Source organism: Macaca thibetana, chromosome 12 (assembly GCF_024542745.1).
Source record: "Macaca thibetana thibetana isolate TM-01 chromosome 12, ASM2454274v1, whole genome shotgun sequence".
Classification (NCBI taxonomy): domain Eukaryota; kingdom Metazoa; phylum Chordata; class Mammalia; order Primates; family Cercopithecidae; genus Macaca; species Macaca thibetana.
The window spans coordinates 69,897,705-69,918,271 of record NC_065589.1 but is presented as its reverse complement, the minus strand read 5'-3'; the positions used below and the strand labels follow the sequence as shown (position 1 = coordinate 69,918,271).

Sequence of the window (20,567 nt, the reverse complement as noted above, 5' to 3'; positions counted from 1 at the left end):
ATCAGTCAAGACTTTCTTATTTGGTACCTACCATGTGTCTGACTATGCTCCTACATGCCATTAAAAAACGGTCATAAAATATAATGTCCAGCATTGCAACTCTTTGGAAAGAAAAACTCAGTTATAAATGCATGCAAGCAAGAGACCAAAGAGTTAATCAGAAAAGAAATAATTTCCACATAAAGTGATCTTTCTTCCTTTCTTTATTGTAAGCTGAGAGAGAATTGTAGCAATACAGGTTGAGCAATTTTCTTTTTTATGAATCTTGTGCTCAATTTATGAAAGCCATTTTGCAACCCATTTACATGCAGTAAACCTTTGCTTTAAGGTTCTGTCATTTACCTTGATCATGATTATTTATAGTCCTTTTAGAAAAGGCCCTTTACTGGTTTAGCTCTCAAGCACAGCACTGCCATAAGCCGGTTTTCTACAACGTCTTTCAAGGCAGGGTAGGAAGCTAAGACAGGGCCAGTCTTGTAGCTCGCTGTGAGGAATGGGGGTGTTGGGTAATGGGAAGAACACTAGACATCAGGAGTCTTACATTCGAAACCTCTGCACTCTCACTATGTAATCCTGGCCATTTATGCTTCTTTAGTTTCAGTTTGTTCACTTGTAGAAACAGAGTGACACTTTCCTCACAAGGCTATAAGAGTTGAACTGAAGTACTTTGTGTGCAAGTTATATTGTAAATTGTGAAGAGTGAGTTATTTTATGAACTAATTATCTATAATATGAACTATAAATCATTGAAAAAGGAATGGTATGTCTAACCTAAAATATTTCTTGATTACCTATGATGTTGTCCTTGTGTAGTACATACAAGAATGGACCAGGGACCTTTACTCTTGGCACATAGGAGACCCTCAATCAGTACTTGTTGCATTAATGAATAAATAGTTTCTGGGTGAAAGTCAGTATGCTAGGAATGGTGTGGAATACAGGACAAATGACCATCAACCCAAGCCTCAAGGTGCTTGCAATTAAGATGGTAGCCGTAAATGTGCAAAGAGCCAATAAGGTAAGTCGTGGTTCTACACAAGAGAAGAAGGTATGGTGTAAAAAGTGTGTCTGAGGCCCTCACCAGAGAATTGGTACAGCAGGAGCCTTTCCTCTTCCTACCTCTAGGTGGGTTTATCTACCTTCAGCCTCGCTTGCCCACCCATGCACTCTTTGTATCAGCCATGGTCCCAGCAGGACTAGATGCCCACTTGGAAGGGAGGGGATTACAGAGATTCGGGCAGAATTTTGGAAACCAACAACAGGTGGAAACGCACCCAGAGAGAATCAACGGCAGGAAACATTACCATCCAGAGTGGCAAAGGGCAAGGCAGATCCTGGCAGAGAATGATAGCTAGAGCTAGACACAAGAATCCTTGTCCACACCAAATCCAGGAGGAGTCTGTGAAAGTCGAATCCCTTGGGCAACTATCAGGCCAGAGTCAGCAGGAATTAACAAGGAATTGCATGCATTTGGCATAGACACTTTCTGTGAGGTTTTTCATGAGGGCCTAGGGGAGGAATTCTATCTGTCTAAAAGCCTGGCTTTCTGAAGCTGGGATCTGTCACTCTTTACCTTTGAAAGAAGCATGTGAAATGAGTGTGAAATGGCTCAATTTCTTCCTTGACTCCTCGGCACTTACCACGCACAGCCTTCACAAGGTACAGAACAGGAGAAAATGGATTATGCCCTCAACAATAAGAGGCGAGTCATCCGCCTGGTTCTACAGTGGGCTGCCACGTATGGAGACCTCCTACAAGAGGATGATGTGTCTATGGCCTTTCTGGAGGTAGGCGGGGGTCATCCCTTCCAAGAATACACCATTGTCCTACAATACAGGGACCTACCTGTGGGCTCAGCAGCTTCCCTGGAGAGACTGTCATTGCAAATGCAAGACTTTGTGAACACATTCATTCATCAGAAAGGAACTACAGTCTGACTCCATAATGGGTAGCATTTTCATGTATTTTCATCTAGTCTCTTTTTCTTTGTATGTTTTATCTTGTAGTCACGTAGCACCCATTATTCTGCAGGCTGCTTTTTCCATTTAATTTGATATAAGAATTTTTCTGTCAGTACAGTCCTTATAATACAAATTTCTTTACATCGCCTGAAATAATCAAAAAAATTTCTGATGACCATTGAGTAGCCGTGTCACAAATACATTTATGTGTTCCCTTATTGTTGGGTGTTCACATCATTTCCAGTTTTCACCTTCCTAGAATAGTAGTACGTTAAAAAGTCTTGTGCAAGTGAGTCTGTCCTTGATTACCTTCCTAGAAGTGGGACTACTAGATCAAATGGTAGATATTTTTGAGTGGAGTGGAGCAGATCGTTTATTTAGGAATTGCCAGAAGCAGAAATGGTAGGCTGTGAAAGCGGTTCATGAACACTGCTGTAAGCTGCACTTCCCCAACTCTAGCCCCAAATTACAGCACCGATCCTGACATTTAAGCCTAGTTAGTCACTCTCTCCTCCAAAATTTGGATGAAGACCTCACTTCTGTGCAGGCAAAAGGCAATGTTACTTCCGTTTCAAACTTTTTCAATCTGTGTGTTCTAAAATTATAAATTATCCAAAAGAAACATACACCCTCTCTCCTTTCTATTCATATCATTTCACAGCCAGAGGGGCAAGGCAGGGAGGGAAAATGGACCGTGAGCATCCCTCCAAGCTGAGGAATGAAGTATTTTGAAAATGCGAGGAATGGCGGTAGCTTGGGGTCATACATTGACTCATGGCCTCTACTCATTGAGTACAGGATCATTTTGCAGATGAACTAAAGTGGTGGTGAAGCTGGCACTGCCATGGTTCTCACCTTCTGCTGCAGAGCAGAGTTCTGCTCCTAAGCAGAGCAGGCACACCTGCAGCTGCAGGGTCAGGACAGCTCCCAGAAGGGCAGCAGAGAGTCCTGAGTTGGTGGCACAAACTCAGCATAAATTCGCTACAGTGCTGAAGACCATGCAGCATCTTACCACCAACCATAACCACCAATGAGTAGCACCTAGCAAATAAACAATACATGCCAAAATAATGTGAGAATGAACACTGAAGTTCCCCTGAAAAAAAAAGAAGTAAAAAAAGTGCTCTTTTGTGGACTCCAAAATGACCCATTTCAAAACACTGGCTTTCATATAAATATCATACAAATAATTCACCTGCAATTTATTTTGAATTGAAGTTTTATTGTTGTAAAATAGATATCTAATATAAATTTTCCCATTGTAACCATTTTTAAGGGTATAGTTCAGTGGCGTTCATTTCATTTCTGATGCCCGTGCAGTCATTGATTGCCACTATCTATTTCCAAGACTTTTTCTCATGGCCAATTTTGAACTTAGACATGGTGTAACATTTTCTTCTTTGTTCTTCCTCCAGTCCATGAAGCCATGGTCTGGAGATGCTGGTGAAGCAGATGACATAGGGACACACCTTTATTGCTCTTGACAGAATCATGTGCCTTTTGCAGTTCTTGTTAAAAGCCTGTGACTTTTGCCAATTACAGGAGTTTTATGTATCTGTATCAGATGATGCCCGGATGATTGCTGCCCTCAAGGAGCAACTGCCGGAGTTGGAGAAGATTGTCAAGCAAATGTAAGGAGGGGCTTGGCTTTGGGGGTGTGCTTTCATCAAGTAAGTCCCAAAACATCCTTTGCCCACAGGAAAAGTTAAAGCTGGTCTTTCCATAGCCATGCCCTGCTTGATTTGATTTAAGCAGACTGGACCAAGGGCATAGGTGGTGCAGTAAGGCCAGAGGAACAGAAAGACTGAGATTCTGTTCATTCTGTGCTAGAAGGCTGCCAAAAGAAAGCCTGGGAAAGAAAAGATCCTCCTGTGTGGAGTCCAACTCAATAAATGTGGGTCCCTTAGGTTCAAGGCAGTGAATCTGGCAATAACGTGGCCAGCGGCATTTAAAGAAAGTTTGAGGGCAATTACTTATATGGAAAATTCACTGTCTGCTGCCAAAGCTGTTGATGGTGAATATTTGTGTCCTCTCAATGAACCACAAGGTCTTCACATGCTATTACTTGAGCTATAGATTAAATGCAGTATCAGAGAGTGAGTGTGCTGCTAGATAAGACTTTGAAAGCTAGAAATCCTGGCTTTGAACATCGGTTCTGCCAGGAATCTGCCTCTGACAAGAGCTGATATCTTTGCTGTCTACCCTTCTGCTTTGATCTATTACTATTAAAATGAGGAAGTTCATATTGCCTCCTGAAAGGATTCTGTGATTGTGATTTCATTTTCTAACATAAGATTAGTTATATGCAAATAAGGCAATTTAATAGTAGCAATGGTATTAAATAATGTGCTTTCTCTACTTCTCGTAGCTCAGAAGATGCAAAGGCACCACAAAAGAAGGTAAATGGCATGAACTTGAACTCTCTGTCTGTGCCCTGTAGAATTACAATTCCCCAGAAATATTATATTGCAGTATACATAAAAGTGATTTCTTTTTTGTAGACACAAAATATATTGTCTTAATTTCTTGACTCTGCTTGCTTCTCAGATGTGTCTCCTCTGAGTTGCTAGTGTGCATTGGTCACTCTCCCTTATGGCACTTGCTGTGGTTGTTTTTACAGCACAAGGTTCTTTTGCAACAGTTCAATACAGGTGATGAGAGAGCCCAGAAGCGCCAGCCTATCCGTGGCTCTGATGAAGGTGAGAACCCTCTTTCAACTAACTCATAGTTGTATAGATTATTTAGAGTCAGGATAATGGTAAGCATCACCTTGGACCCACAGAATAACTTCTTTTGGAGGTGCCCTGTTGCCCTCCAGATGGTTTGCTTGGAGGTGCCTTTTGGTGGCCTGATGATTTATGTCCTTAAACTCTTCTTGTGCCTGGAGCCGAGGTGCCTGTCTACCCTTCCCTGATTCAGCCTCTCCCTGCTTAACCCCTTTCCTGGGAGGAAATGAAGATGATCTCAGGGTCTGGTTGTCAGGATTGCCCACCCCTGGGAAAAGCTGGTGGGAAGGTAGCCAGCGCCTAGTGGGTGCCTAGGAGACAGTGGATCACCAGCATCCTGCCCAGGGACAATGCTCTGGCCCTGAGCACAGCCCTGAGCATGGAGGCTTTACATCAGGAAGATCAAGATGCTGGCTTTTGTTTGGTTGTTTAAGATTCTCCAAAGAATCACAACCAAAAATAGTCACAATAATAATGATAAAAATTTCATTTAAAACTATAAATGAATCTCGTCATTTAGGACTGCCTCTAAACCCAGGAATTACAATACAATAATGAGAATTGCTCCCAGGATTTTTGTGTTCAGAGCTGAGACTCGGGGTGCCATATCCACATCTGCACCAGCAGTCTGCTGAGCTAAATAGCATCCAAGCTTACGTGGCCTGGCCCCAAAGCACACAAGCCACTGAAGCAAGTGAGCAGGAGTATCAGCACGTGCTGATGGCCCAGGCGGAAGCCCTCCTGTGTGCAGAGGTGTGAATGGTGGCTCCCCACCACCACACAGGGTAGCAGTGATCTGTAAATTGCCTACAGTGTAGTACTTCAGACCCTGAACATCAGCCTGAAGACACTCTGCATTTTTTCCCATGACCTATTTGTGGGGTTTCACCAATATCTCTTGTTCTTTTAATTGGACTTGGCAACCATATGTGCACCTATTCTTAGACCAATGCTAAGGTAAGCAGTTTAGAAGGGGCAGGCATGGGGTAAATGAGTATGAATAAATATAGTAATAAAAATGGCAAAATGATGCAAATTGGAGAGGATGCCTAAACATTTTTCATAACTACAGTTTTATTGAAAACTCTTAAGACTGATTTACTACCTTGTTACTGCCTTTGCATAGTTCTGTTTAAGGTCTATTGCATGGACCACACCTACACAACCATTCGGGTGCCAGTGGCCGCCTCAGTGAAGGAAGTCATCAGCGCCGTTGCCGACAAGCTGGGCTCTGGGGAGGGCCTGATCATAGTCAAGATGAGTTCTGGAGGAGGTAACAGCCTTAATTCGCATTTTGGGCTCTGCAAAACGGGACTTTCCATCCAAGCAGAAACTATGTAAGAAGTTAGTGTGGTCATGTGAGGCTCACCCGGAGGATGAACTGGTGCTTATGTATGCTTCCACTAATAACAGAAACAGTATGGGTAGAGGCAGGCTGGGTTTCTATGTGCCCTATCTTGTAGGTACCCACTCTAAACCAGAAAGGTGACTGGAACTGAGGACTCTTGTGTAGATGCTGGCCTGGAGTTCTTTCAGTTTAAACTCTATTCAAAAAAGTTTTAGGCCTTGGAGCCCTGAGAAATATGGACCCTAAGAGGAAATCTAGCTGGACAAGCTCAAGGCCATGGGTTTCTAGAAGTCCAAAGTTGGAAGTGGTCAGAAGCTAGTTCTTTGAAACTGATGATGGTTTTTCTCCTTACTCAGTAGAGAGGCTAGGAGCCTGGCTCAAATGAAATGAGGAATATTTTTCCCCCATGGGATTACAGTTCCTTTCACTGTCCTTGATTACATGGTGCATTTCTGAAATGTCATTTATTCATTCATTGCATATGTACTGGCCACAGTGTGGCTGTGAAGGAAAGAATGAGTTAGACACAGCTCACGTCCCCAAGTCGTTCCCAGGCCAGGGAGGAGGTAGATGGTGAGTTAAAACAATTACAGTTCATGCTGGCAAGCGTTTTAGGAATGACCACATATTGTAGTGAGAGACTAGAGGAAGCAGCAGTGAGGTTCATTCCTCCAGTCATGATTGGACAGCCATCTGGGGGAATCCTTCAGGAACAGGTGAGCCATTTCCATCATGTTTTAAGGTGAATGATTCCATTGATGGAGGATTTTTAAATGCATGTTGGATTTTAAGATCTCCCTTCCATTTCAGCTCCAGTTGCACAGGGCCCAGGACATCTGCCCTCACTGACCCCTTGTCACCTTCCCATAGATATCCCAGGTCCCACCCTCACTTTCTTTAGGTCTTTACCCAAATGTCAGTGTCTCACTGAAGCTCCCTGCTTCGTTTGCTTCATTCCCTTTCTAAACTGTTAACTTCCTCCCCTTACACATGCTTCCCAGCCCCCACTCCTGCGAGACTTATTTCTCCTTGTCTTCTCACTTTCTAATCTATTTCTTTTCTTTATTGTTGGCGTCTCCCACTGTGATGTAACGCTTTTTGGAGTGGGATTTTTTTTTTTTTCTGTATTGTTCCCTTCTGTCTCCCCAGTGCCTGGAGCAGTTTCTGGCATGCAGCAAATACAAAATAAATATTTATTAAATGAACTAATTTTTTAAATTTTTTAATTTTTTGACATGTTCTCATCTGAAGAACTAATTTTTTAATGTGGGAGGAGGCTTAATCTAGTTAATGCTTTTGCCCTCCAAATTAGGGAATAAGTGAAAAAACAATAGTCAATTTTGCATCTAAAATCATGTGAGGTCTCAGAAACCTCCAAAGTTTTTAAAAAGTGATCTTTATATGTCCAAAGTTCTGGGTGTGATTACCATCTAGAAACATAACTTGTGAGATAAATAGCAAGTGCAGGTTTTACATACTCAGTAATTATGGTTGCAGCACAAAACTGGGTGAATTCACCCTCTGGCATCTCTATTCCTGTTTTGTGGCCATTTCTGATGGCATCGTGAGTGGCACAGGGCTGCATGAATGCTGTCTTTTTTATTCCGTGGATCCCTTCAGTACTCTATTTTATGCAGTCGCTCTGCGTGTCCCAGTAATTCACCAAGCTGGCAATTTGTTGGTGTGATTAGGGCAGTGCAGCAAATCTCAGATGTATTTAATAGGCAATCTCATGCTTTTTATGTTCACAGAAAAGGTGGTGCTCAAACCTAATGATGTTTCAGTATTTACGACGCTCACCATTAATGGACGCCTGTTTGCTTGCCCGCGAGAGCAATTCGATTCACTGGTAGGTGTGGATGGCCTGCTTAGAGCAGCATTGCAATCAGAAAAACTTGTCTGGAGCCTAATTTTGCAGTCACACTGAACCCAGTGGCTAAAAAATCTTGAATGGTACTTAGCTTTTTCTTTTTCTGCAGTCTATATTAGGTAAACCTCAGGTGTTCATCTGAGATGCTCAGGGCTTTTGATTTTCTTTTGTGGAAATTAGCCAAGTAGCACCACTATTAGGGCATAATTCAGCTTTCAGAACTCTTTGTTGTAATTTGCCTCATTGGTATGTCCCCAGTTTAAATACTAATGTTAAGAATCTGAATACTTATACCAGGATGGAAATAATTTTTCTAAAGCAAGATATCACTATTTATCAGGCTCCTTTGCATTATGGCAAAGCCACCATCTGGTCTAAGAGAAATGCTGTTCCCTGAAAGCACTTTCTCTACCTTATGCAGAAAATGCCAGAGGCCAGACCCTTCCCTAAGTCTCCAGAAACGCTTGTTACCCAGCATACAGACAGATCTTTCTGTGAAGAAAGGACTAATAGGCCCATACTAATAACGGAGTAGCCTGCTCTCTTTTAAGCAGGTGGTATTGTCCATTTCTATTTATCCTACCAAAATTTGGTATGGAGGTGAGTAGCTAGTAACATATCTTAGAAAGCCTAGAGGGCCAATTCAGAGGGTAGAGAAACTGGTTTCTTCAGTCTTTGGATACACGGGGTTTCTCCTTTAAGGAAGGCACAAGACAAGGGCTAGAGGTAAACCACATCCAATTTTAGAGAGAGAGTTTACAAAAGGGATGCATGAGTAGGTTTCAAGATTAATCAGATCAGCTCTTATAGGTATCAAGATTCTCTTCCTTGGACTTTTTAGAGGTTGTTTCGGGCTCATCATAATCCTGATTTTTTGTTTTAAAGAGTACCATTTTGTACACTCCAGTGAGGATAGGTGGATTTTTACCATATTTTGAATTCACCTGGAGAGGAACTTAGCAAATGTGGCATTAGTTTTCCTGCTAATCCCTCATCCATCACAGCCCATAAGCACACTCACCTTTCCTCAACCACCAGCCTTATAAGATCTGAGTCTGCCCCCAGCCTTTTCCGTATATTTTTTCCAGTCATCTACACTCATAGCTTTCTAAACAAATATTTCTCAATACTGAGGGATTGAAAAAAAAAAAGTGTCATAAATGAGTCGTGCTGCCCTCTCCTGGAAAGCAAAGCCCTAAAAAGCCAGACCCGCTGCAGCCCCTTCAAAGGTGCTATGTGACCTGTTACTGCACGGGTGCTGGGGACTCTCTTGCCAGCGGGTTCTTGGCCGCAGTGCCAGATGACATGGAGAGACAGGGAGTGTGGACTGTCTTCAGCTCCCTGTGGTGTCTGATACTAACTTTCTAAACCTCTGTTTGTTGGCACACAGTCCTGCAGCCTTCCAAGTTCTTAGTCCTTGCTTGTCCTCTGTTTTACGGCCTCTTTCGTTGGAAGAAATGTTCTCTGCATTGAGTACCCTGGGCATGAACTTCTTCCCTATCAGCGCTCTGCCATTCATTGTGCTGTGAGTGGCCAAACCTTACCTGCCTCACATAACTGTGGACAGGGAGCTCCTTCTCTGGCTTTCTAAAGATTCCCTTTCAGGACAGCCCATTGAAGAGGAGTCGCACAGAGGATGACCCTGCGGTAGAGAATGTTGGCCACACTCTCTGATCCACCCACACATGCCTCTGCAGGGTCTGCTCTGCACCTGGGGCTGTGCTGGCTTCTGTGAGACACTAAACCCAGAGTCTCTATCTTTACTGCAGTTAAGCCCAAGCCAGAGAGATGAGACTAACACAAGCAGCCTGGAATAGACCAAGTCTTAGTGTTCGATCTTAGTCTTACATTGCGTGGTCTACAATAGAATTAGTAGAGTGCTGGCAAGTCAGCCTCGTGGTTAAGGGTTCAGATTCTGAAACTTTACTCTCTTCACATTTTATTTAAGTATAAATGTCGGTACAGAGCAAATTCCTATAAAACTCCATTGTACTGTAATGTGATTCTACTTTTATCCATTCACTGGTTCCTGAGACTTTTACTTAGTACCTGCCACATCATCGCAGGTGTTGTAGATGGTTCTGGCTCTGAAATGGTCTTGAAGACAAATCCATCATGGTCCTTGGACCTCAGTGAACAAACAGTGTAGTGAGGGACCCCAGCATGTGATCAGTGAGGATGCAGCGTAACAAGTGCCACAGCAGAGCTAGACACAGAGGGTGTGGGAGCACGAGGAAAGGAAGATGCTCTGGGTGGCTCACCTTAGCCATCTCCTTGTCACTGACAATCTGCACATCCCTTTTATGTCTTAGTTTCCTCATCTGGAAAATGGGAGGATAACAATGCTGTTCTCCCAATTACCCCTCTCCAGCCTTAGCAAAAAAATCATGGCTCAAAAACCGTGGGGAGAAAATGCACGGGAGTTCTGTGTCTGTATGTAGGCAGCTTTCAGATCTGTCTGGGCAATGCAGGCCCCACATAAGCTCTGCTGTGCCTTATCTGTAGGACATTTCCACAGAGCTGTGTACAAGAAAATGGCCCAAGGAGACACTTCCCTGGGGTCCAGGGTGAGCATTTACATTCCCCACTTCTAAGAGAGAAGCACCTTTTGCTGCTCAGATTGCCTCTTCCTTGGCTCAAGGAAGGGGTCAACCTGCCCTTTGCCGGGAGGGAGACTTGGTGAGCCCTGCCCACTGAAAGAAAAGTTGAGGCTCAACAGAGCTTTCTGTTGCTCTCAAAAGGGATGCAGGAGTGATAGACCAGCATCCACGACTAAAAGAACTTTGCATATTTCTTAATATTAGATTCTTCCCTGTGTTGTTAGGTAAACTTATCCACCTTATGTAAAGTTATAAAGCCTCAAGGAGAAGAAGGAGCGAGGTGGACTGGGAATCTCCAATCCTGAGGAGAGAGCGAACAGCAGGAATAACGTAGGAGGGGCAGCTCCACAGAGCAGCAGAGGCGCTGTGTTCACAGCAGCTGCAGGAGGGAAGGAAGAACATGCAGGGCCAGTTTGATCCTCTGAGAGGCAGTCCTAACTCCTAAAATGTATAAGCTTCCCCAGCCTTTTTTACCTGGGACCTACCCTGGTTGAAATCAGTCTCCTCATTTGCTTCCATATGCTTCTTGCCCATCAGCTTTGGTTTGTTCCCTAAGATTTAAAACTTTGGAATCACTTTTCTTCCCTGTCCCCTGTCCCCTGCATAGAGTAAATTGGGAGCAACAGTATTTAGCTCCTACATCCAGGTATTGTACTGATCACACTTTTCTGTGTATTTGTATTGCTGCAGCACTTCTAGAAAGTGAACTGATTTGGGGGAGAGGACCTCCTTTGTGCCAGGCACTGTATTTACGTGATTCACTGAAATCATTCCTATCCAGTTCTCTTAACAAGCCTAGGGATAGGTATCATGACCCGTTTACCAGAGCTGGAAACAGACACTCAAGAGATTAGGGAATCAATCCAAGTCTATGCAGTTAGAGTAGGGTTTATATTCACAGTCACTTGCTCTCTATAGCTGACACTCACCTGGTCTATTATCTAGTCTATTACAAAACACAACGTCCTAATCTGGTACATGAAGACGTGCTACTAACTGTTCACGCTGTCCATGGGGACTCCCTGTGCTCTCTGCTCCTGCCAAGCAAGTTTCATGACAGCTTCCCCACCTTCATGCCCTTGTCGCCATCCTTTCACCCCAAGGGACCATCCTGGATGCTCAGGGAAAACCTTGCTATTCTGACCTGCCCGAGCTTGTCTCCTTCATCTTTTAAAGCCCAGCTTCTTCAAGATCCTGTTCAGACTACACATTCATTCCAAATATCCAATAACTTCCAAAAAATCCATTCATGTTCTCCTCCTGTTTATCTCTGTACCTGGGTGTCACCTGTGTTGTTGCTTCTGTCTCTTTATACATGCAGATAAGGACCAGCAGCAGATGCTGTCTGTGTGGAGAGCTGTATGGGCCAGACAGGGTTGATTCCCTTCAACTGTAAGCTTGGTTGGTCCTCTCCTAGACTGTAAACTTCCAAATGCAAGAACCATCTACCCGCAGAACATGTAATTTCTCTAGTGCCCAGAATGCAGTGGGCATTTGTAGAGTACAGTGATGATGAAAATGATGATGGATCTTGTATAATATTAGGACTTCTGACATGGATAGTATCTAAATATAGTTAGCATCATTTTGTTTTTATTTTTTATTTTATTTTATTTATTTTTTATTTTTTGGAGATGGAGTCTTACTCTGTAGTCCAAACTGGAGTGCAGTAGCACTATCTCGGCTCACTGCAGGCTCACCTCCTCGGTTTAAGCAATTCTTCTACCTCAGCCTCTCGAGTAACTGGCACTACAGGTACATGCCACCACGCCCAGCTAATTTTTGTATTTTTAGTAGAGACAGGGTTTCACCATGTTGGCCAGGCTGGTCTTGAACTACTGACCTCACGTGATCCACCTACCTTGGCCTCCCAAAGTGCTGGGATTACGGGCGTGAGCCACTGTGCCAGGCACTTTTGTGACTTTTGGAACTTTGTAATGTATATGTTGCCTATTTAGATATAAATCTATTGCATTATACATGCACTTCCCATATATGCGTCTCATTCATCTTCCTAAGTAAAAACACTTTAGATCATTTCTCATAAAATAAAACTGAGATAAGCAAGTCAGATGGAAACTTTTAGTGAGGGGTCTTCCAGAAAGTAGCAGAGTTTGGTTTTCTAATGTCTAGCCCCAAACACCATGACCACGCGAATAACATCCTCAGCTCAACATCTGCCCAAGAGTAGAGGAATCGGATATCATATGTAACCTCAGTTCACAGAGCTTTCCATCCCCTCATGACCCCAGGCAGTGTATCCCAAGAGATGGAGAGGCAGCAGTGTTACCATGGCCACCGGCAGTCGGAAGTAGCACTGTGGATGAACGTCCCCAACTGCCATGCCATTACCTGCTTTACAGCAGCTTCAGTGGGAAATAGGAGAAAAAAGTCTCCCAGGACTTCTTCCATTTTTACCAGGGAAAAGAAGAGTTTCCAGGGACCTCCCAGGCCCGAGTGGAAGAGAAGAGAACCTCCGCAGGTCACTCTTCACTGAATCTTATTTGCCGCGGTTCACATTTTTCGGTCAGTGGAATTGATGATAATGATGATTGGTGACTATACAGATGACACTGAAGCAACTAGCGTTGTGAGCAGAGGCATCTCTCATCAGAGTTTCCAGATATTCCTGAAAGCATCCATCTCCAGAATCCTTTCCCCTCAGAAACTCCTAAAAGCTTTCAGTGCTAAATACTTGTCTGTGTTGAGTTTCTGATATATTTTTGCATTATTATTCATAGACTCCCTTACCAGAACAGGAAGGCCCAACTATTGGAACAGTGGGAACTTTTGAACTGATGAGCTCCAAAGATTTAGCATACCAGATGACAATTTATGATTGGGAACTCTTCAACTGCGTGCATGAGGTAAGATGCAGGATCAGATGTGTTAGGAGCTCAGATAGCAAGGATAAAGGCTGCTGGCATTGCTTAGTTTGTAAGTGCTAATATGTGCTACAATGTGGAAACCACATGACAATTCTTTTGCATACTGAGTTTATAAATAAAGCCTGCTATAAAGCCTTTGAGTATTAAAGAAAAATCTTTACAGTATGCCATGTCTTCCTGTGTATATTAAGCCAGTAAAACCTAGTTTATATTTATATATTTAACAAGCCTCATGGAAGCCTTTCAAATCTGATTGAATTCACATTTGCTGACCAGTAAAACACTGTCTTGACAAATAGAGAAACCTAGCTGGTGTTTTGATTTAAAAACAAATAAGCGAAATTGTTTTCCTTTCTTTTCTAGCTGGAGCTAATCTATCACACATTTGGAAGGCATAATTTTAAAAAGACCACAGCAAACTTGGATTTGTTCCTGAGGAGATTTAATGAAATTCAGTTTTGGGTCGTCACTGAGATCTGCCTTTGTTCTCAGCTAAGCAAGCGTGTTCAGCTATTAAAAAAATTTATTAAGATAGCAGCCCAGTAAGTATATTTAGCTTGGAAAGAGAAAAAAAATGTTGAGCTGTGTTTTCATTTTGTCTTCTTAGACTACACCTTAAAAAGAAAAGCAGGATCTAGGAATTGCTAGAGGGCCAAACACAGGGTCTTAGGAATAACCGAACTCTTGTAATGGATCTCTTCTAGATTTTGTAGCATTTAACATCAATAGATGAATTAACTTCTTACAGCACTGATGCTGGAGTCGAAGTTGTGACCTCTCTTTACTCTTTGCTTTCTTCTCAGACGGTTTTGCCTCCTTTAGTTTAAAGATTCCTTCCGTAAACAAAGTTCCCTTAAACTTCGAAAGTTCAGTTGAAAAGGATCTTGAAGTCAGTGTGCAGCATGACACATTCTCATCAGTAGAGGGCAGTGCAGCATGCATGAACAGCAGCACATCCAGCCCAGCCAGAATTAAATCGGTAAAATGCATGCAAGCTAACCTGGTACATGAAAATCATCACTGTAAACATCAGAAAAAGAAGCTTACATCTTATAAATATTCTATTAAACAGCACTTCATGGGAAACAATTTTTTTACTGCAGGGGCCAGTTAGAGTTCTCCCTGACATGAATTTAATCTTCTCCTGCTATTTAGATATGCCTGACAACCTCCTGTTTACTTCTATGTTTTTGGTATCACCACAGTGCTAAAAATAAAATGCTAAATGTGGCCTATGGCTGTGAGACTTCTTTCCTTTCTAAATGCAGGGAGCTCTAGCACACAGGAGGGCTGAGAGCACAAGTGACCCCAGCTAGACAATTTTCTTGACCCAAAATCAAACATGGAGTTTGATTTCCTGGGCTAAACAAAGAAGTAAAGGCTGCTTGACATTTTATAGATATCAGTTTGCCAGATGCCTGAAATTATTTGCCAACAACTTGAGGGTTCAATAGAATACCAAATCCCTTGGATTCAAAAGCTGCTGTTAATATGGCAAAGCTGGCTATTTTAAGAAAGGTTTGGTAAAATGGTGCCTATGAATTTCTGGTTCAGAATATAGCCACTTTCCCTGGTAGCCTGAACAGCCTTATGGCAAGGGACAAATGCCTTGACGTATTTGGAATGAGCTGATTATGGAAACTATGACAAGATGTGCTTTCCCGTTAGAAGAAGCACATTCTCTCTCTTCACCTTAGCCTGGCAGTGTCCAATGCAACAAGAAGAGAGAGGCAATCTGCACACAAATGTGGGAAGCCAGAAAAGCTTTTGGGGCCTGATCCTGTTATTTTACAGAGACAACATGGGTGAGCCTTTCGGAATACCCAGGACTTTTTTTTTTTTTTTAAGTTTTTGCTTTTCTTATCCCCCTCCCTTCTGTTTATGTGAACGAGTAGGTGGACTTGGCCTTCAGTATACATTAGTTTATGTTATTTAACCATTATTAAGCCCTGTGCTAAGTTTACTGTCCTATAGGAGAAGCTGTTTACACAGCCCAGCTGAAGAAGACTGCAGACTTTTAAAATCCAAGATCTACAAGAATGAGGTTGAAACCTCGTGACAGTAGCATCTGTTTTACTTGATATTTTTAGAGAACTTCAACATATTTGGTTGAAGCTCTTTGCCTACCCAGAGCTGTGTGAAGTTGGTGGAAGCAGATGTTATTATTCCTCTGTTTACATTGGCGGAGACTGAGACATAGAGACATTTCATGACTTACATAGGGTGACAAAGTTAGCTGATAACAAGGCAGTGACTAGAAAGGCAGGTCTACAGCCCTGCATTTATTCTTTCAAGATCACATAATGAGACAAAGGCAAACACATAGATGCCATCGTACACCTGCCTTTAACCCAGGTGTCTTCTAAATAACCTTCAGCCCCTGAACTCAGACCCATTGTCCCAGCACACCAGTGGAAGCATACACACTAGCTTGTCTGAAATATGTTCTCCCTCTCCACACAGACAATTTAAGAATTACTCTTTGCTACCTTTGCAATGGGTAGCAAATGCAACAATTTAATCTTTTTCAAAAATGTTAATCCAAACAGGATTTCATTATGATATAGTCAGTTTCAGTAACCATATTGATTCAGGGTGAAGGATTGATGCTTATTGCAAAATGAATTCTTTCCCTTTTCAGGGACCTGGTATGAAGAAGTTTGGGATTCCTTTTTCTAAAAAATTAAACCAAGTACCTGTGTTAAGCATCATCATTCTAATAAGAATTTCTGTTTTTTTCCACATGTCTCATTCCCAAACATATCTTCATAAAAGCTAATAATGGCATAAGTACAGATTCAAAATGATCAGCTTCATTGATGTCAGTAAAACACAGAAAAGGTTATTTTTTGGTCAGTTGTTTAGGTTACTTCTCAGCTTTAAAATTCCTTGAGATTAAGTGCCCAGCCTATAGAGACCACACCTTGTAAGTTGATATTTTTCAACAAACTAGAAGCATTTGCATGGCAGGTAGAAGCCATGGTGGCTGCAGCCGTGAGACTCCCTTAGTGCCCTCTCAAGCTGCCAGAGGAGGGTATCCACCTTCAGGCTGAAGGTCTAGAAATCTCCAAGGACATCTCACCTTTTTTCTTTCCCCATGAGATATTTCCCTCTAGGTCCAACAAGGCTTTTAGCAAGTTTGGGATTATAATAACAACCCCTAGGGTAGGTGTCTTTAAATTCCTTCTCAAATCCCAAACCTCAATGGCCAACGTCTTCCAGCTTTCTAAAACCACAGTGAGAAATCAAACAGCAGAACCTGGTCACCCAAGTGGAACTTTTACAGTGCATTAAATCTATCATTGCCTGTTCTCGTAAATGAGTCCTGACAAATATTAATGACTATCAGAAAAACAGAACTCTAATTTTTTTTATCTCACTCAGAAGTAACATTTTACTCAAACACACATCTCTTGTGTTTCAGCTGTAAGGAGTATAAAAATCTGAATTCCTTTTTTGCCATCGTCATGGGACTAAGTAACGTTGCTGTGAGCCGCTTGGCACTAACGTGGGAGGTAAGCTTCAGCTGGGATCCAGCTGTGACTTTTGCCTTAGGAATAAAAACACAGGCTCACCAGTGAGCTTTTTAATAGAAATATCACTCACACTAGTATAACAATGGGAAAGGTGGGATACTTGGAGGGAGGTGACCTGTCTCCTTTTTCCAGTTGCCTCAGAGGGAGAATTTTTAAAAGATATTGTCCTTTTGTGTATGGAGAGTGGGGGAGACGAGGAGATGTCTGCTTCTTGATATACACAATGTAAATAAAAATAAGTCCAGTTCCTAAGTATAACATGAAGGACCCACATTACTTGGAATGACTTCGTAAGTTTTGCTCATAGATTCTATTGTTCTCTGAAATGTCTGCTTGTTGCTTTTGCCATAAATCTTATCTTTAATTGAAAGAGGACAGAAGATCCATTTTTATCCAAGTACTCATTTTGCTTCTGGAAGGAAGAGCCAGGAAGCCAACTGTTTGCAGCAGTTGAGTACTAAGTGTCTCCTCACCACCTGGCAGACTCCTCTCCGCGGAGAGGAGCAACAATTGGCTAATACTCAGTTTGGGGCAAAAGTGAGGCAGGTGTGTTGTGAGTTTCTGTAGCAAATATAATGAGTGGTTTGTCGAGAGTTGGGTATTCAAGCTAGAAAACATCTTCATTTATTATTAGCTTTGTACTCAAAATGTGCTTGACCTCTTACACGTGGCATATAGTTGAAGAAATACTAATCTCTAATAGAACATACATACAGAAATAGACTCATGCTAAAAATAAAAAAGTGTGTGTAAGTGGGACACAGAAAGAGGGCAAGGAGTATATATTAGAGACCCAACTTGCAATGCTGCTTAAAGGCAGCTGTTTGCATCTCTGAATGCTTTTCTGAAATTATTTTCTTCCCCATGTCCCTCTTGCAACGATTTTCTTTTCCCGTCCCTCCTAAATGTTTCCATTGTTTGTAGAGCAGGTCCTCACAAGTCCTTCTGTCTTGGGTTTCTCTTAAAATTCCAGGCAGATGCAGCACATAGCAGCTCATCCCCTGAATATAGGAATGAGGGAATTGGTGAGGCCTGCGTGCCACGCAGCTATATCATCTTCCAGCTAGTAAAAGGACGGAGCTCGTGCTGCCAAGAGATCTAAGCACAAAGCCATACTGCAGCTCCCTCATTTTATAGCCCAAGGTTCTTGGGATCGCTGGAGACCTAGGGTCCTCCTACAAAGAGTGTGCCTTCCCCAGTCAGCTTCCAGCCTCTAATCCCCCTGCCACAGAGTCCAAATGAGTTGGTTGGGAACATTTTCAAAAACCGTAAAGCCTCGAAGGGTCCAAGGAGGCCAGGTGTGGGTACCACAGGTCAGCAGCCAGACAGTAAGAACAGAGCATGCGAGAAACACTCTCTGAACCCCCTTTCCCAGTCTAAAGAAAAAAATAGGAGGCTGCTGAAGAGGGTGCAAGCAGCAAAAGGAGATAGCTAACTGGCCAGCCCTTCGGCTTCACTAGGGATAGGAGTTCTGTGAGTCTATGAGCTTCTGTTTTCAGCACTGAATGTTGCTGCGAAGAGGAAATTATCCTTTCATCATTTATAAGCCTTTATTTTTTAAGGTGAAGTATAATTATATAATTCTGTAGGGGAGATTTCATTCCTAAGCACCTTTGATTCTAGTTTATATACCTGCACTTGCTGAGAAAACCTCCCAAAAGCCTCCCATGCAACTCCATTGAGTACCACAGTGACCACGCGAGCAGTGCGAGAAATGGCGCCTGGCCTCACGGAACTAGGGGATACGTGTGGAACAGCCAAGGAACAAAATAGAAAAGAAAGCCAGAGCACACAATAAAGGGAAGGGCTCAAAACTGAGCAGGAAGACCAAGCTGAGATGAAGCAAATGAGAATTACCTAGAGCACACACAGTCTCTCAGCCTCAGCCCTGGTGACATCTGGAGCAGGACAGCTTTTGGTCGTGGAGACGTCTTCTGTGTTGTAGGACAATTAGCAGCATCCCTGGCCTCCCCCCAGCACATGCCGGAAGCACCTCTTACCACGCACCACCCTGGCTGTGACAACAAAAAAAAGTGCCTGCACACATTACCAAATACCTCCTGGATTGGCAGCACGGCCCTACTGAAAACTCTGCTCTAGAAGCATGGGGGGTGGATACATAATAGTATTGAAAATGAAAGAAACATTTTTTTTTTATTACCCTGTGCCCTACTGTCTTTGACCTAAAAGAAAGCTAAGTAAAGAAAGAGAACAGATGACAGAGGTCTAGCCAAAAACATAATCCACTCTTAATTTTTTAAATGGACTATATTCAGTAAGTCCATGTTTTTGCATAACTTGGAGATCTGGATACTCTGTGTGGGGTGAGATCCTGGCATCCTCTGATGCCCATCCCAGCTTTCAGCCATCTGAATAGTCCCCTCTAAGTGAGGACATCAGGTTTTCCTGAACCATAACTTGAAATGCCAGAAAAATGAGTTTGGAGGATATACAGGAGACTAGTTTTTAGAAACAAAAATCAGAGTTTTACAGATGTTTAAATGGAAATATGACAAACTGAGATAGGAAAGAGAAAGAGCCAAGAAGAGCCGTTCTGTGGATTGCAGAGGCCCAATTGGTGAATCAACTGTTGAAGATAGGCTTTGCTGTTCAAAGCCTCCTCCCAGATGACCCAGGAGTCTCTGAGGCGCAGGGGTTGGTTGATGGGTTCCTAGTCCTGGGACGGGAAACATATCACATAGCTCTATCTTGGCTTGGCCTTGTCAGAAGAGAGAAGTGAAAGGTTCGGCTTTACTGAAAACTCAGGAACTAAGTAAAGTAGGAACCAATAAATTGCAAGATGACTCAGTATTCATCTATTGGTGTAGATATATGGGTGCAGTAAGTGGTGTTGAATCATTTGCCAAAATAAAAACATGAGAAATCAGTAAATTGATAGAACTGTCCAATTTTGTACTATAGGAAGGCATGTGGGAGAAATAAATGCTCGTGTAGAAAAGCATGGCACATGTGAGAGACGAGACAGCAGAAAAGGAGGCAGGGGATGTGAATTACAGGCTCTAATGAGAAGCAGCTGTGTGACTCTGGGCTAGTCATTGAAACTGTGAGACTTAATTTTTTCCATCTGTAAAACACAGGCTTAATCTATTCAAATGAATATTTAGGGAGTACTATGTACCCAGTACTTTTTTAGGCACTGAGAAAAATGTCAGTAAACAAAACGAATAAAAATTCTTATTCTCATGTTGTTTGCCTTGTAAGGGAGGAGGAGGGTTGCAAGAGATAGTTTCATAAGCTCTTTTATTGCTAATATTCTGTAATCTAAATTCCTGATTGTGGGAATCAGAGAGTTTTAAAAAGTGTGGGGGGAGGTATATTCAGACCTCTTATAGTCTGGGGAATGCAGTCCTCTTTATAAATCATCCAGTTCAGAAAACATTATAAAAGCAGTAACTCCAAAGCATTCACAGTTACTTTTGGTTCAATTAGGTTAAAGACGTTTAAAAGGCAAGTTCTCTATGTTCTGGAAGATTATTCTCAAATGACAGGACAGATTACAGTCTGGCCTGTCTCAGAGATGTTTGATTAAGAGCCCATAGAAATATATTTCCCCTAGAAATGGTAACCCATGATACATATCTAGATATTGAATCTGACATATGCGTGTGGCATTTTCA

The 20,567-nt window shown here is 42.4% G+C and overlaps 2 protein-coding genes across 6 annotated transcripts in view; both read left to right on the top strand.

Annotated features, from left to right (window-relative positions):
* The window catches only part of MAP3K20 (mitogen-activated protein kinase kinase kinase 20), a 763,073-nt gene that overhangs the window by 505,196 nt on the left and 237,310 nt on the right, over positions 1-20,567 (top strand). The gene's annotated exons all lie outside the window — the stretch shown is intronic.
* Positions 1-20,567, top strand: part of RAPGEF4 (Rap guanine nucleotide exchange factor 4) — a 308,929-nt gene that overhangs the window by 269,580 nt on the left and 18,782 nt on the right. For 4 of the 5 annotated variants that reach the window (XM_050751325.1, XM_050751324.1, XM_050751326.1 and 1 more), the window contains 9 exons: positions 1,637-1,787; positions 3,504-3,592; positions 4,330-4,360; positions 4,582-4,660; positions 5,814-5,960; positions 7,787-7,884; positions 13,247-13,372; positions 13,757-13,935; positions 16,818-16,908. In XM_050751325.1, coding sequence (XP_050607282.1) covers positions 1,637-1,787; positions 3,504-3,592; positions 4,330-4,360; positions 4,582-4,660; positions 5,814-5,960; positions 7,787-7,884; positions 13,247-13,372; positions 13,757-13,935; positions 16,818-16,908 — 991 coding nt within the window. Of the gene's footprint in view, positions 1-1,636; positions 1,788-3,503; positions 3,593-4,329; positions 4,361-4,581; positions 4,661-5,813; positions 5,961-7,786; positions 7,885-13,246; positions 13,373-13,756; positions 13,936-16,817; positions 16,909-18,925; positions 20,559-20,567 lie in introns of those variants that run through there. The other variant, XM_050751328.1, reaches the window with a different exon arrangement.